Source organism: Lolium rigidum, chromosome 3, assembly GCF_022539505.1.
Source record: "Lolium rigidum isolate FL_2022 chromosome 3, APGP_CSIRO_Lrig_0.1, whole genome shotgun sequence".
Classification (NCBI taxonomy): Eukaryota; Viridiplantae; Streptophyta; class Magnoliopsida; order Poales; family Poaceae; genus Lolium; species Lolium rigidum.
Genome location: NC_061510.1, coordinates 151,559,103 through 151,573,716, shown reverse-complemented (window position 1 = coordinate 151,573,716; position 14,614 = coordinate 151,559,103). Strand labels below are relative to the sequence as shown.

The 14,614-nt window shown below is 46.4% G+C and overlaps 2 protein-coding genes across 3 annotated transcripts; one reads left to right on the top strand and one right to left on the bottom strand.

Moving 5' to 3' along the window:
• Window positions 1–2,483: 2,483 nt before the first annotated feature.
• LOC124698432 (probable F-actin-capping protein subunit beta) lies at window positions 2,484–6,559 on the top strand. 2 transcript variants are annotated; one of them, XM_047230920.1, is made up of 8 exons: window positions 2,484–2,648; window positions 3,061–3,131; window positions 3,884–3,997; window positions 4,163–4,245; window positions 4,329–4,390; window positions 4,500–4,619; window positions 5,925–6,020; window positions 6,116–6,559. In XM_047230920.1, the coding sequence occupies exons 1-8, from the start codon at window positions 2,520–2,522 to the stop codon at window positions 6,197–6,199; spliced, it is 759 nt and encodes a 252-aa protein (XP_047086876.1). In that variant the 5' UTR covers window positions 2,484–2,519; the 3' UTR covers window positions 6,200–6,559. The 2 variants fall into 2 exon arrangements, with proteins under 2 accessions (XP_047086876.1, XP_047086875.1); XM_047230919.1 differs by having other exon boundaries at window positions 5,925–6,559.
• A 1,074-nt stretch (window positions 6,560–7,633) lies between these two features.
• On the bottom strand, window positions 7,634–11,301 carry LOC124698431 (co-chaperone protein p23-1-like). Its single transcript, XM_047230918.1, has 6 exons — window positions 11,151–11,301; window positions 10,133–10,316; window positions 9,897–10,056; window positions 9,767–9,798; window positions 9,595–9,688; window positions 7,634–7,990 (listed from the first exon to the last, which is right to left on the bottom strand). The coding sequence occupies exons 1-6, from the start codon at window positions 11,153–11,155 to the stop codon at window positions 7,914–7,916; spliced, it is 552 nt and encodes a 183-aa protein (XP_047086874.1). The 5' UTR covers window positions 11,156–11,301; the 3' UTR covers window positions 7,634–7,913.
• Window positions 11,302–14,614: the final 3,313 nt, after the last annotated feature.

The window sequence follows — 14,614 nt, the reverse complement described above, 5'->3', positions numbered from 1 at the left end:
GGGGAGCATGACCCTCAACAAGCTTGGAAAAGACCGGGAGCAGTTTAGGACGTTGATGTCATTGTTGGATCCAGGCATACCAAAGAAAGAGTGCCAAATCCAGAGATCATGGGTAGCCACTCGCTTCAAGTATCACAGTGCAGCCTTTTTTGTGACCCTTGTACATTCCCTGCCACGCAAACGGACAGTTCTTCCATTGCCAATGCATGCGATCCAATGCTTCCAAGCATCCCTGGAAAACCTCCAGCTTCATTTGTTGCAAGGATCCTCTCAGTGTCTTCGACAGTGGGTGATCTCAAGTAATAGTCCCCGAACACTGCTATGACGGCCCTGCAGAACCGGTAGAAAAAATCAAGGGCGGTGGACTCCGCCATCCGAAGATAGTCATCTGCAGTATCACCGGGAGCTCCATACGCCGACATCCTCATAGCCACCGTGCACTTCGCAGGTGACGAAAATCCAACCAAACCAGGTGCAATCCGCCTTGCATCCGAAGTAGGGATCAAAGTGGCGGATGGCATACACAATTTGCGAAATAACTTTCTGCTCATCCCGAAACGACGCCGGAAAACACTCTCACCGTGCAATGGATTGTCGGCGAAGTAGTCGGCGTACAACATGCGGTAGCCCTCCATTCGCTGTCTCGGCTTGCACTTCCGGCGACACTGGTGCCGACCCACCACGTCGACCGGCTGCCGGTCCGGCGTACATGCTTGCCAAGCAACCGAGGATCATCATGTGATCCTCGTCTTGGGCGGCTGCTCGCCATCTCTTCTTGCATAAGCTCGACGAACATCTGCTCCTCCTCTTCGTCCGAGTCCATGGCCGGCGAGGCAAATGGACGAACACCGACGGGCGTGGTCGAGGCAACCCGAGCCGCGAGCGGCGAGGAGCAAGCGGGCCGGCGGAAGAGCAAGCGGGCCGGCGGAATATAGGCAGGTGGGGAAGGAGGGGCGGCGGAATCTAGGCAACAAGCCGGCCGGGTGGTGCCGGCGGCGAGAGAGATACGAGGGGTGGGGGAGATTTTGAGCGACGTGGCGGTGGGGTTCGTGCGTCGAGTCACCGACAGATCGGGCCCTTCCCCGCTTTTCACTCGTCCGGAGTCCCCGAGCGCTCCCCGGGGGGCCGGGGGTGGCGTGGGCTCGCCGGATGGATGAAGGGCCAAATCCAGACGAAAACGAGGAACCGGGGCGCGACTGAGCCGATTTTCGCCGTCCGGATGTAAAAAATGCTCGCCGGGGGCCTGTTCGGGGGTACGAGTGGAGATGCTCTAAGCAACACCCCTATCATGAGATGCGTTACTCCAAGGTAGAATCATTTGTTTTCTCAAGCCGCAGTCACATGGCGTTGCTTGTACCGGGAGATTTGCTGCAAGAGTTATTTCTTGCACTATGCAGTGTCAATGTGTCATGTGGTGGTTGGCACGTACTCTTGTATTTTGTAGGTCTGGTTTGCTGGTAGTACACTGGATGAAGTTCTCCACCAACAGTAAGGCATTCTGAAATGACAGGATCTTATCTTATTGGTAGGTTTGGTTGTAAAGCAACCAAAGCTAGAGTGGTTCGCATGGGTTCACTACATCGAGTAGATAGGAAAGTCTGTTTCAAAAAAAAAGAGTAGATAGGAAAGTCAATCCCAAACATCGGATTATTTTGATTAATTGGGTGAAACTATAAGGGTTTTGTGATCAATCTGCACCGCAACCTGTTTTACACATCTATGATGTTTGTATTTGGTAGTGACTAGTGAGTCCAAAATAGAAAAGTGTGCTAATATCGAAAACATCGATTCTATAGTACTCCCTCCATCTATGCCGAACAAATTTGGATGTATCTAGATACCAAAATGGCTCTAAATACATCCAAATTTTAACAAAGTTGGAACATCCTTTTATGGATGGAGGGAGTACTAGTATATAATTTATAACAAATGTAATGATGTTAAATTGATGTTTCAAATGTCGATATATTTTTCTATAAACTTGGGTCAAATTTAATTTTAAAGTAGTTTGATTTAGAAGTCCTAAAACTTCAATTAATTTAGAACAGAGTGTCAAAGAGTTTTAAGGGTCATAGTATTAATTTGCAAATTTTGAATAAACTCCCATTACAAATAATAGTATAAGGATACTATAACTACTAATATGGATTGTATTATCATTGATGAGGTGATAACAGAAATAAAATGGAGCATTATAGATATGTCAGCAATAATGGTAATCCAAAATACCAGCATTTGTTGATACGAAAAAGAGGACATCACACACACCATATCTAATGGGTGGGGATGATTGCGGCTTTGGGATCAGCAGCAAACACTGCACAGTCACGCACACATAAAACGAACAGAACAAGCAGAGCCAGGAATAAATAGGAAATGAAAAAAAGGAGAGCAGACAAACAAACAGAGAGAAAAGAAAAAGAAGACAAGAAACTGAATTACGACAAGAACAAGAAACCAAGAGGAGGAAGCAGAGAGAGAGAGAGAGAGAGAGGGGGGGAGATCCAGGAAGGGATAACATGGAGGCGGCGATGGATCTGATGCGGCGGATGCCGCCGGGGAGCACCGAGACGGCGCTCAACGCGCTGCTCTCCCTCCTCCCCGACCACTCCCTCGACCTCCTCTCCCAGGTCGACCTCCCGCTCCAGGTACGCAACCGCCGTCTCCACCGACATCTAGCTTGTTGATTCGGATAGGATTGTTAAACTGCGCTGGAATCACTTGTCTGGAATTGCTCGTGGGCATGAATGCTCTCCAGTGGGCGTGCCGCCCTTGATTATTTTTAGGACAGAAAATCCACCTCCTTCAGGTTCATGTCGTGGCCCCTTGCGTCATTGAATCGAGACTATTGCATTCTAGATTTAGGTGCTTGAATCGAATAGAACTTGCCCAGCTGATTTGGTTCCTTGAATAAGTCTAACCAGCCTTGTTAAAGGCTGTTATGGGCAGTGTTTTCTAAATATTGTAAAACTGAACCTATTGATTTCGTTCCATTTGTAATTTCTCATTTGTTCCTGCTTCCACACATTTCTCATTTGTTCCTGCTTCCACACATTGCAGGTTCACATGGATAAGGAGAATAACAAGGAATACATTCTTTGCGAGTACAACCGTGATGCTGATTCGTACCGGTCAGTCCCTGATTTTCATTTTACTATGTGCTGTATGGATATATTCGTTTTGGGGCCAAACCATTCTATGAACTAGGTGACGCACCACTTTTTGCTGCGGGAATTTCTAGATCATGCTATGGTAAAAGCTGGTAAATTAGTGAAGTTGCTCTTTGGAAATGGTAAGTAGACACAACATACAACGTACGTTGGGAATCGAGAAAGGTGCAGTTGAGTTGGGATTGGGACGGTAGGAGATAGTGAAGAAGGCTGCGCTGTGCCGCTGAATCCAGTGGCCATGGATGAAGAAAGTTATGTTGCATAGATGATAAATGAAGCGCTGATATTCTGATGATTTAGCTGCACGAGAGGGCAAGAAAATACTATTAGTAGGGATGAGTTGTATGAGAACATAGAATAATGACTCAAACGGTAACAAATGAGAAGGCCAAATGGTGCATTGCAGGGACCTAGGATTAGGTTGCTCCTATTTCTTGTAGTGTACATTATTGCATGTGTCGTCTTTCATTTCAGTCCAATATACACCTCCTTACAGTGGGATTAATAATATATTCGAAAGAAGCTTTGTTCAGATTCACTGGCCATGACTGTAAATTGTCAAGCTCACGGCTAGCCTTGACTAACATACCCAACAGTTCAATAAGTAAATGCACCGAGGAAACGAGTGCAAACAACCACAGATGAATTAATAGATGTGATCCTGTTTTTTAGCCAATTTGGTTTTCATTTGTTGATTGTGAGTTTCCCTGCAGATCACCTTGGTCAAACATATATGAGCCTCCTTTAGAAGATGGGACAGTTCCCTCAGAAGAGATGAGGAATCTTGAAGTTGAGGCAAATGAGGTTTTCTCTGTCTACCGTGATCAGTAAGATTCATATCTTATTTATTTCCCTTGTTATGCACCAAGGCTAACCACATGCATCATGACAGAATGTTAACACTTATAGTAGAATATCAAACTTGGTATACATGCGCTAATATTTATTAGGTGATTGTGGAGCATGTAATATGACCTTTTGTTGACAATTAGGTACTATGAAGGTGGAATCTCCTCTGTGTACATTTGGGAGGATGAAGACGAGAGTTTCATCGCATGTTTCTTGATAAAGAAAGGTCTGTAGGAATGCTTGATATCATCTTATTTAGTTACCCAGATAACCTATTTTATTTGCATGTATCTCGTTTTGTGGTTCCAGATGGACAAGGAAAAAGAGGTCATATGCAGATAGGTTCATGGGACGCTATTCATGTTATCCAGGTAGCTGAAGATAAAAAAAAATCATGAAGTTGTCAATTGCTCCTCATTGCTGTTATTTTTATTTCACTTCGTCACTTGAAAAATGAAAAATTTCTTGTCATGCAAATAGGTTGCACCTGAACAGGAAGGAATAGCTCATTACTGCTTGAACAGCACTGTCATGTTATCATTGACAACAGATAACAAGAAATCTGGAACTTTCAACTTGTCTGGTTCAATTCGGCGGCAGGTTATCCCCCCAACCCCTTCTTCCCTTGTCATGTTAAATGTCATTCTAATCAAGGAGCTATGAGAGATAAGCCTAACTTATCACGGCTTGTGATGACTATTCTTGTGTGTTATCAAAACAGTTTCCTTCATCGCTATCAAGTCTACACTTATAGTAGATCGATTGTGTGTCAACATTACAATCTAGCAGTAAACTACTTGTCTATACGAAGTCTAGGTTTTGAATGTTGTCATTGATGTAGACTTGGGGATTTAGCCTTAATTGTGCTCTAAGAGTGACCAAGAATAGCTGCCATGATGACCTATAGTTGATCCGGCCAAGTCCCTTTATGTCTAGGGAGTCGTAACCACCAGCTTGATATATAAGCAAAAATAATCAAACCAGATCTGAAAGGAAACAAAGTAATATCTCTAAGCTAAACTTGGGCCCTAAGGCCCTCTCCAAATAGTGCTATGCGTCTCTTCCTCTGGTATGACTGGCACTACATTACACCACACTACTGGTTCTATCAAAATAGTCATTCTGTTGCAAAATGTAGTGCCCATTTTGATTGGTTAAGACAACAATTGTTCCATTGATATGCAGTTTATGTGATACAAAATGCAACCATGAGTAAATACTTCTGAACACAAACCAAATGGCATCATAAGTTGCATACTGCAGTTTGTCTTTACAGATAAGTAAATACCCTGTATATATTTATAACTAATCTGGTAGCTTTAGTTTTATATAGCCAATTTACACGTGAGCCCTCCTTATGGATAAATCCCCTCAGTAAGAGGGGGATTAATATCTCTCTCTCTTCTTTGCAGAAATGGTTAGGCTAGGGTAGTCTTTTGGCTTCCATTTTGTTTTGGCGTACCACCGGCTGTACTTTATGCGTTGTCGGGATTCCTCTTCTAATACAGAATGATATGCGTTTCGGTGTGTGTTCTAGAAAAAATACAGCCAACTGAGATACCTTTTTGCACTCATGGTCAAACCTAAAAACATTTGATTGGCACTGTTCTAAGATATCCTATATTTGCATTCAAAGGGGGTAGCTGAAAAAATGGAGTTCTTCAAACTAATAGACTTATTCTTTTGCTAACCTCAAAGTAACTTGCATGTGTAAATCGAATAGAATAAGATAGGGAGTCAGTAAAAAATGTTATAAATGTACTAGATAGAATAAGGTTACATATTTCTGTAACTGATGCGTGATAGCCTGTGAATTAGCTGTGCAGCTTTTCCTTGATCAGAAATGCTTTCTAAGCTGCAGGAAATACAAGAAAGCTTACCTTGTCTATACGTTCCTCTTTTCAGATGAGCATGACTCTTGCTGTGGCAGATGGGCATCTGGTTAATATGGGGAAAATGATAGAAGAAATGGAGGGCAAGCTGAGAAATTCGCTGGACCAGGTATTAGCATCACATAAATTTCTTGAAAGATCTCGGACATCTGCTTCAACTTGTAAATGCATTTATCCTCGAACGACACATGGCTGTGGTTGCAGGTCTACTTTGGGAAGACCAGGGAAATGGTTTGCACACTTCGGCCACCACCAGAAGTACTTAACATGAGAATACCTGACAGCTGAGCAGATACATAGAGATGCCAGTTTAACAGAGGAATATGCCGCGGTGTGACGATTGTCTCCATAGTGCCATAGCCTGTTTCTCTTTCGCTTTTCACATGTGTATTTACCATAGCAGAGTATTGTTGTCCTTTGATCCGGGAGGAACTGGGGAAGTTTGGTGGCAGTTGTTGACAAGAGGTTAGGCAGAGATGTCAGCACCAAGCATAACTGTAGGAAGTTCCCGTCAGCTTTGTTATGTGCTGAGAGTACTCTCATATGTGTAAGAGCTCACACTTTGTTGAAGCATATTGCCTAAAGTTAAGCTGTATTTTGGTAGTTCAAGTTCATACTTCGCACCAACAGCAAATCTTGTTCTTCGAATGTTCGTTTTGCACATAGGTGCTGACACTGTGTGTGCATAAACTGGCCCTATAGCGAGCTCATCCAGAGGGCTAAACCATGGCGTTGAAATATTTGTTTGTGCTCCCCGGAACATATGGTAAGATGGGTGGTTTCATATGTAAACATAGAGCTCCCTCTTCTGCGGATGGATATTCAGAAGTTGTGCATCTTTCATAGGTATAAATCCCAGCTTTGGCAGCCACTTTTGCATTGGTTAAACTCTGTAATGCCATTCTTGGATGATCTACTTACTCTTGGATGATCTCCTTCAATGTTGTAGCCAGTGTTTTTTTGCCTTTCCTTGGCCACGTCCTATTTAAGGGAAAACCTAATGGCGCTTTATTGAACAGATAGTGTAGTTTTTCTTAACAGGGAATAGTTACATCCTTTGTTACAAAAGGTAAGATAAAGCTCAGAGGGTCACCAGCCCATTTCTTTCAAATCATAAGATACTTAATTAACTGATCTGTTACTTCATTTGCTTCCCTTGGACAATGCTGAAAAGGGATCGTGTTCATCATGCTAGCTTTTAAAAAGGGCCCCAAACTTCTATAACAGCAGTGCATGCCTGATTAAGTTCAAGAGAGCTGACCCACTTTTTTCAATAAACACCGAAGAACAGCCACTTGGCAGAGATTTGATGCAAACATGCTTTTCAATAGAAAATGTCATTGACGTAAAACAAAAAAGTAGCCGAAGCATGTCATGGTCTGTTTTTAGAGATATTTTCAGAATGAAATCAACAGTGAAAAGAGATTGATCAACCCTGATCAACCCAGATAACGATTGGAGAGATCAAAGATTCAAAAAATTCAGAATGTTGTCTTAACAATGCCATGCTACATATTTATCTATCGTTCAATCTCTTAACGGTCATGATTCTAACAGAAACTCGTCCAAAACCTTATTAATCTTGATCAGGGCATATAAAGCAACAATACCTCACCTTTCATAGTATAACAAAGCCTAGGATCACAGAAGTTATATATACTACTCCCTCCGCCCAAGTGTAATCCCAGTTTGTCATACAGCACAACAGAAAGTAACATAATGTTCAGGACAAACAGATCACAGATTTTGCTTTCTAAACAAGATGCGTCCACTGACCACAATAGCAGAATCCAGAATAGCTAGCGATTATAAGATAGCACTGTCAAATATTGACATTAGCCCCTGAGTTTCAGCCAAAAACTACCAACATGACACCTACTTCCTTACTCCAGGAGCAGTGATCCATTCTCAAGAGTTCACACCAGAAATTCTACGTAGGGTCTAAACAAAGATATGATGATCATTACAAAGAAGGCATGGATGGAGACCGCCTCCATGTTTCTCATGGCTTTGCTTCACCCACAGCGGCTGCTGGGGCTTCCTCTCCCTTGCTCCCTTCTGCTTCAGGGTCTTCATCCTCTGCATTTTCAGTAGCATGCAATTAGTTCAGCGTAATGACTTCACGAGAGTTGAATATCCAAGACTTGTGTTCAGAATTCACGTGTTAGAAACCGAAGTCTTTGTTTCATTTACAGAACTTCATGTTGGGATAGAAAAATAGACCAGGGCAAAAGCGACAGAAGTTTTTTGTTTTTGTTTTTGTTTTTGTTTTTGAAAGTGATGGTCAGCCAGTCTTAGTTTGAAACGTTCTTGCACACAAACCACTGAACAGGAGACTTAGGGCGTGTTTGGTAGACTGGGGGAGCTCAGATTTTCCCTCCCCATCCCACCTTTTGCTGAGAGAAGTTGTTTGTTAGGTCGGCTCGGGTCAACTCCCCACTGCCCAGCTCATACGAAAAACGGACGAGAGCCCTGCCCGAGAGCGAAGCTCAAATCGAGCTTCGCTACTCATCCGGGATGAACTCGTCCTGCAAAACACTGTTCGCCCGTCCCGCGAGGCCCCCAGACCCCCACCCGACGGCCTCATTTCCCCCCTCCACCTTCTCTCGTGTCTCCTCCTCAACGCCAGGCACAGCCTCCTCTACTGGCCGGCGCAAGCACGCCCTCCCGCGCCGCCTCCAGGGACTCGCGCCGCCACCAGGGGCTCGCGCCGCCTCCAGTGACTCGCGCCGCCGCCCGTCCCTGGACGCCGCCCGAGCCTGTACGCCCCCCGCCGCCGCTGGAACACCACGCGCGTGCTGCAGCTCTTCCGCCTGCACGTCATCGTCGGGTACCTGGAAGCGCACGACGGCCACAGCGCGGCGCGGCGGGAGTGCGCCCTTGCGCCGGCCAGCGCCGGACGACGGGCTTCTCCGAGCGGCCAGGGACGACGGCGACGACGCGCAGGAGCACGGCCAGGGACGACGGCGACGACGTGCTACTGGCGGACGTGAGCGGCACCGACGAACAGGGACCCGATTGCTTTTTGTTTTTTTATGGAAGGACCCGATTGCTTTTTCCTTTTCTGTCCCAGGACCTCTTTGTAAAAAAAACGTGGGAGAAAATCTCAGTCTAGATTGTTTCACCAAACAACATCTCAGTCCAACTTGTTTCACCACAACCGGGCTAACAAACAAGGGACAAAATCTGAGCTGAGCTTGTATAAGGGCAACATGTATGAGTGGAGATAGTGATTCTCTGTTGCCCCGGTCTACCAAACACACCCTTAGACATTGAACAGCACTGGTCAGAAATTTCCACACTTTTAACACCTAAGACCATGACTTGACTACACAACAATACATCAAAATCAACTGTGAAGACATCCATGCGCGTGTGTAAGAAGCAGATTATGACAGCAGTATGGGGACAATATCGGACAAAAATAAATGTCAGGACTATACCACCTACTTTCACATTGGACCTCTATAAAGTTGGATGGTTCAGCTGAATTGTTAAACTGTAGAAATTAATTAAGAGAGGTATTCAGCACCCAATCCTCCCCCCTTAAAGGCCTTACTAAGGATGTTCATCCTCAATAATATCAGCAAAGCACTAGTCAAATATCATCCCTCAATTATGAAAGCCTGGAAAAGGCGACCCTCCTGAAATAAATCTTAGAGAAAACAAAGAGCATAGTCTACCTTTGTTAGCACTGTCAACCACATTATCATCGTCATCCTCATCCTCATCTTCATCCTCAAAATCATCACGGTCATCACCTCCCATGTTCAGCTTCTGCAAAAACAGAGAAAGATGAGACACCGTCCTACCATTTTACTTGATTACCAAAGGAAGATTGAACCAGGCCCATACCGAGAAGTCCATGCCACCAAAGTCATCACCAACTGCAAACCAGGTAATCCGAGGTCAGTTCACGCTGAACTACACATGGTAAAAGTAGCATAGTACCCAAACCAACATGAGTTTGAACCAGAGGGCTTACGCTCAGCGTCTTCATCGTCCTCATCTTGCCACTTATCCCAGTCAACCTTGAGGAACACAGGCGGTTTGCCTTCCTTCTTAAGCAGCCTGGGCCACCAGTTGCTCTCGGCTTTCTTGACGAGGTAGCATATAGTCCTCGGGGCGACAGCCGCCTTGCTCTCCTGCAACGCAAATACAAACAACATTAGCATCTGTGAAAGTTCAGCAAGAGAATGACATTTGCCAGTAGTTACGAACCTCGGCATTGACAGCATCAAAGAGCTCAAGGTCGAGCTCATACTGCATGTCGTCAGAGCCCTTGGCTGAGAAGTTGAAATGGCCGTCAGGCTTCAGGTTGAGCTTCACATCCTTGGCGTCGGGGAGCTCGATGGTCAAGTACACCTTGTCGGACCTCTGCGCCCACTTGGTGCTCGGGTGGCGACTGCAATACAAACAATCCCCATTTTTTATCATCACAATTTAGTCTAAAATTACAACAATCAATCATATGCTTAACTGTAACAGTTAACAGATTACCCACATGACAAGTATCTCTCGAACTAGTGCAATTAAACTAGAGAAGCACCTAAAATCAATCAATTAGATTAAATCCCTGAGTCCTTGTTTGGTACTAGAGTGTTTGTGGGGATTAGTGGAGATGAACTCTAGAGTATTGGGTGAACCCCTATCGTCACCTAATCCCCACAAAACCTCATCCCCAATCCACTAGGTAGGGGTAGAGTATTGAGAATTGAGAAAAATACACTAAGATTTGGGAAAAGGTGGGGATAGGTGGGGATTAAACTCGCTCAATAACATAGCACCAAACATGCATTTAGAATAAGTGGTGATTTGGAGTTTGCTGGGATTATCCCCACTAATCCCACTAAAACTCTAGCACCAAATAAGGCCTAACAGGGTGAGCACGTGAACAAACCTAGAATCATAAAAAACGCAAGAACTCGCATAATTCTTTCTAATCAGGAGGTAATTACACGCGCGCGGCCAAGCCAACCACCTCACCAAAACGGCCACAGTCCCAATTCCCCAGACCCAGGATCCAATTAACTAGAACAGAGAAGAACTTGGAGAATTCTATAACCAGACCAATACAGTCCGCTGGTAACCAATCCTAGCCCGACCAGACCATCCCGCGGCACCACCGCACCGCACATGAATCAAGAACAGAGAAGTTGAAAATTAACCACAGCACCGCACATAAATCAAGAACCAAACAGCGCGCTAAGAAGGATCGTGAACGGTAGCGGGGAATCACCTCATGCTGCTCTCCGGAATTTCGGACGCGGGACTCCTCCTGCGTGGGGATCCGGGTGCTAGGGTTTAGAGTCGACTCTGGGGAGGGGAGTAGCTGAGACGAAGAGGAGGAGGACCCGAGGGAGGAAGAATGTTGCGCGGCGTATAATAATGGACGGACGGGGAAGCGGTGGAGTGGGATGGAAGGCAATGGGTGTGGGTGGGGGTGAGACCGTAAATATGCGGTGGCCTGGCTGCTTCGCAGAGGCTCTAGATCATTCCATCTCCTTCCGGTTCGCAGGCCGCTCGCCTCTTCTCTTTGCCTCATGATGAGCCTCTTTTTTTCTTCGATGAACATGGGTTTTCCTCTTTCTTTTTCCGATGAACATTTCAGCGTCAACTATTTTTGGTCCTTAATTCCTGTCTTACTCTACCACTAACAAATTAATTATTAAAAAATACTTCTCAGCTAGAGTGTGCCCCTATTTAGGTTTTCCTCTTAAGGCCTCATTTAGGAGAGGTGGATTGACCATGCTCGTTGTAAGAATTAATGCATGTACAAGAGCGGCTCATTTCCCTCTCCTTGCTCTCAAGTCGCTATAGTAACTTGAGAGGCCCCCACCGCTCACCGGGCCGATCCAAGGCCTTCTCTGCCGGAATAGCTGGCCGAAGATGGTCAACGAGAGGCGCCAGATTACATATTGTTAGGTCTAGGGCTAGATCGAGTCTAGGGTTAGTTTGTTCCCAAGTGGAGTCTGGCGAGATGCCGATGAGGATCTGGTCGTCGGGAAGTTGCGGTGGTGTTGCTACTCATGGAGCTCCGATGGATGGAGCCGGAGATGGGTGGCGGCGGCGCCACTACGTCCTCTTCAATAAAGCTTGTCGGCTGCTTCCTTGATGTGGATGGCATCGCGGCGGTTTCTTCTCCTTCAACCCACCGTGGAGGTGGAGATGGCGAGCAGTTCCCTGGTGATGTTGGAGGATCGAAGGAGCGGCGTCCAGGAGCGTATCCTCTTCCTCGAGCGCAACACATGGTGACCACCGATGTCGCCATGATCTCTGGCCAAGAAGGTGGCCCAAAATCAACTTCCATGTTAGAGGCCCTCTCGACCAGCCGTTGGAGCTCGATGTCACCACAAGGCCAAGTGGTTCGTCCCCGGCCTTATGGAAGCAGCCAATGACTGCGTGGGCATAACCCTTCGGGTACTCGGCATTGTCATACCCGGTGCAAACTATGAAGATGGACCAGCATAAGGACTCGACGAGCTGGACCCGCAAGGAATATCAACTTGGACTACAAGGAAAGAAGACTCCAACACGAATCCTACTAGGACTCTTGTAAACCCTAACTTGGCTGATATATAAAGCCAGGCAGGGGCACCCCTTAGAACAGGCATAATCAGAAACATGATCATAGAGGCGACACGCCTAGACACCGCAACCCGCGGATTAGAACTAGACTAGATCCAACAACTCCGCCTATGGCGGCCCCCTGTACTCATATTTTCATATAGTGGATTGCTAGCAGGACGTAGCGATCCTCCACCGTGGGGATGTGAACCTGGGTACGTCGTGTACCGCCTCGCTCCCGGAACTTCCGTCGTCGCCTTTCTCTAAAACCCAAGCCCCTCATGGTGGGCATTGCCGAGGAACCGCCTCGACAATTGGCGCCGTCTGTGGGAAGCGCGACGCTGGATTTTGTCATCCGGGCAAGATCCATCAACCTCTACAATTTACAGCTCAAGATCGCCATCAGCCGACTAGTCGGCATCTGTGTCTTCGGTTTCGTCGCGGCTGTCCAGAGAACAGCGGAGGATTCATGGGATCTAAACTCTGCTGACTCCCGCAAAACCTGCTTGTGTCAAAGATGGCTATCCATCAGATTAATTTGATCAGAAAAATCCATAGTGTTAGGATGGCGTGCATCTGCGCGCCACCATGAGAATCCCGTACGAGCAGAAGAACCTTCGGAGCAGAAGAATCAATTCTATACAACTGGTGTGCAGCTTTCCGTACGAGAAAGCCAAGAAGAGGACAATTCACGAAGAGTTTCCAAACCAAGGATAAAGAAGAAGAAAAAAAGGAACCTGCCCAGCGCAAGTCAACTAGCTTTGCATGTCCTGGAAATCGTTCATGGGATTGAATAATTGCAGCATATGGAGCAAATCAGCTGGATGCTACAGAGCAAAAGGGAAAAAAAAGGAGATCGATCGTTGCACCCCAAGGAATTATAAAGGGAGTACATGGTTGCCGATATCAACACTGGCCGAAACTTTATCCGATCGGACCCGCCAGCGCGCTTTTTGCAGTCGCGAAGACAAGTTTATCAACGACGAAATATCAGGTTTTTGCGTCGCAATATACCTGCAGATTGAAAAAAAGCTTCGACTACCCGGCTCGTCATCACGCGTCCGCTGTCGCGCATTCGCCGCGTTCGGGGGCTCGCCCGTCGCGGATCTGCCACATCGGCTGCATCTGCTTCATCGACTGCTACTACCCTACATAGATCAAGCCATCCGAGCTCGTCAACGACGGGCGTCCGATACAAAAATATCAGGTGCTATACTTCCGGTTAATTACTACATGCAAAATTTATTTTTAGCCAAATATTTTTGGCCCGTACTGTTATTTGTGCACAGTTTTTTGCGCTGTAATATGACTGCAGATCGGAACAAACTTCGACTGCTTCACCGCGCATAGTCGCCACGCTCGGGGCTCGCTCGTTGCATCACGGACTTGATATATTCGGGAGCTCGCCCGTCGACTGCCCTGCTCGGCTGACCGCGCCCGCCATCGCGCACTCTTCTTACTCGGGGGCTCGCCTACCGCGGACCCGACATTACGGACCCGATATATTCGGGTGCTAGCCCGTCTTCTTCATCGACTATTTCTGACCGTGCGCTACTTCAACCACGCCGGCCGGGCGTCGCATGAATTATTTCGGTTGCGCCCGCCGCATGGAGTATCTTGGATGGCGCCATTATTTCGGCTGCGCCCGCCGCATGGAAGTACCTTGAAGATTCGACTGTGCTCACGGTCCCTTGAAGATTCGACTGTGCTCACGGTCCCTTGAAGATTCGACTGTGCTCACGGTCCCTTGAAGATTCGACTGTGCTCACGGTCCCTTGAAGATTCGACTGTGCGCACGGTCCCCTGAAGAATATTACTCCCATCGGGTGCGCCGGTTTGCTGGAACTCAAGAAGATATGAAGACTATTACTCCCATCGGGAGCGCCGGTTCGCTGGAACCCAAGAAGATATGAAGACTATTACTCCCATCGGGAGCGCCGGTTCACTGGAACCCAAGAAGATATGAAGACTATTACTCCCATCAGGAGCGCCAGTTCGCTGGAACCCAAGAAGATATGAAGACTCAAGTTTTGAAGAATTGCAGGAACCTTGTTCATATATTTCAACGAATATCGGTGCAATGGAAAATACGCCCAGAGATTGCACTCTAAAAAAGCCTCTGAAACTACGAGTGCT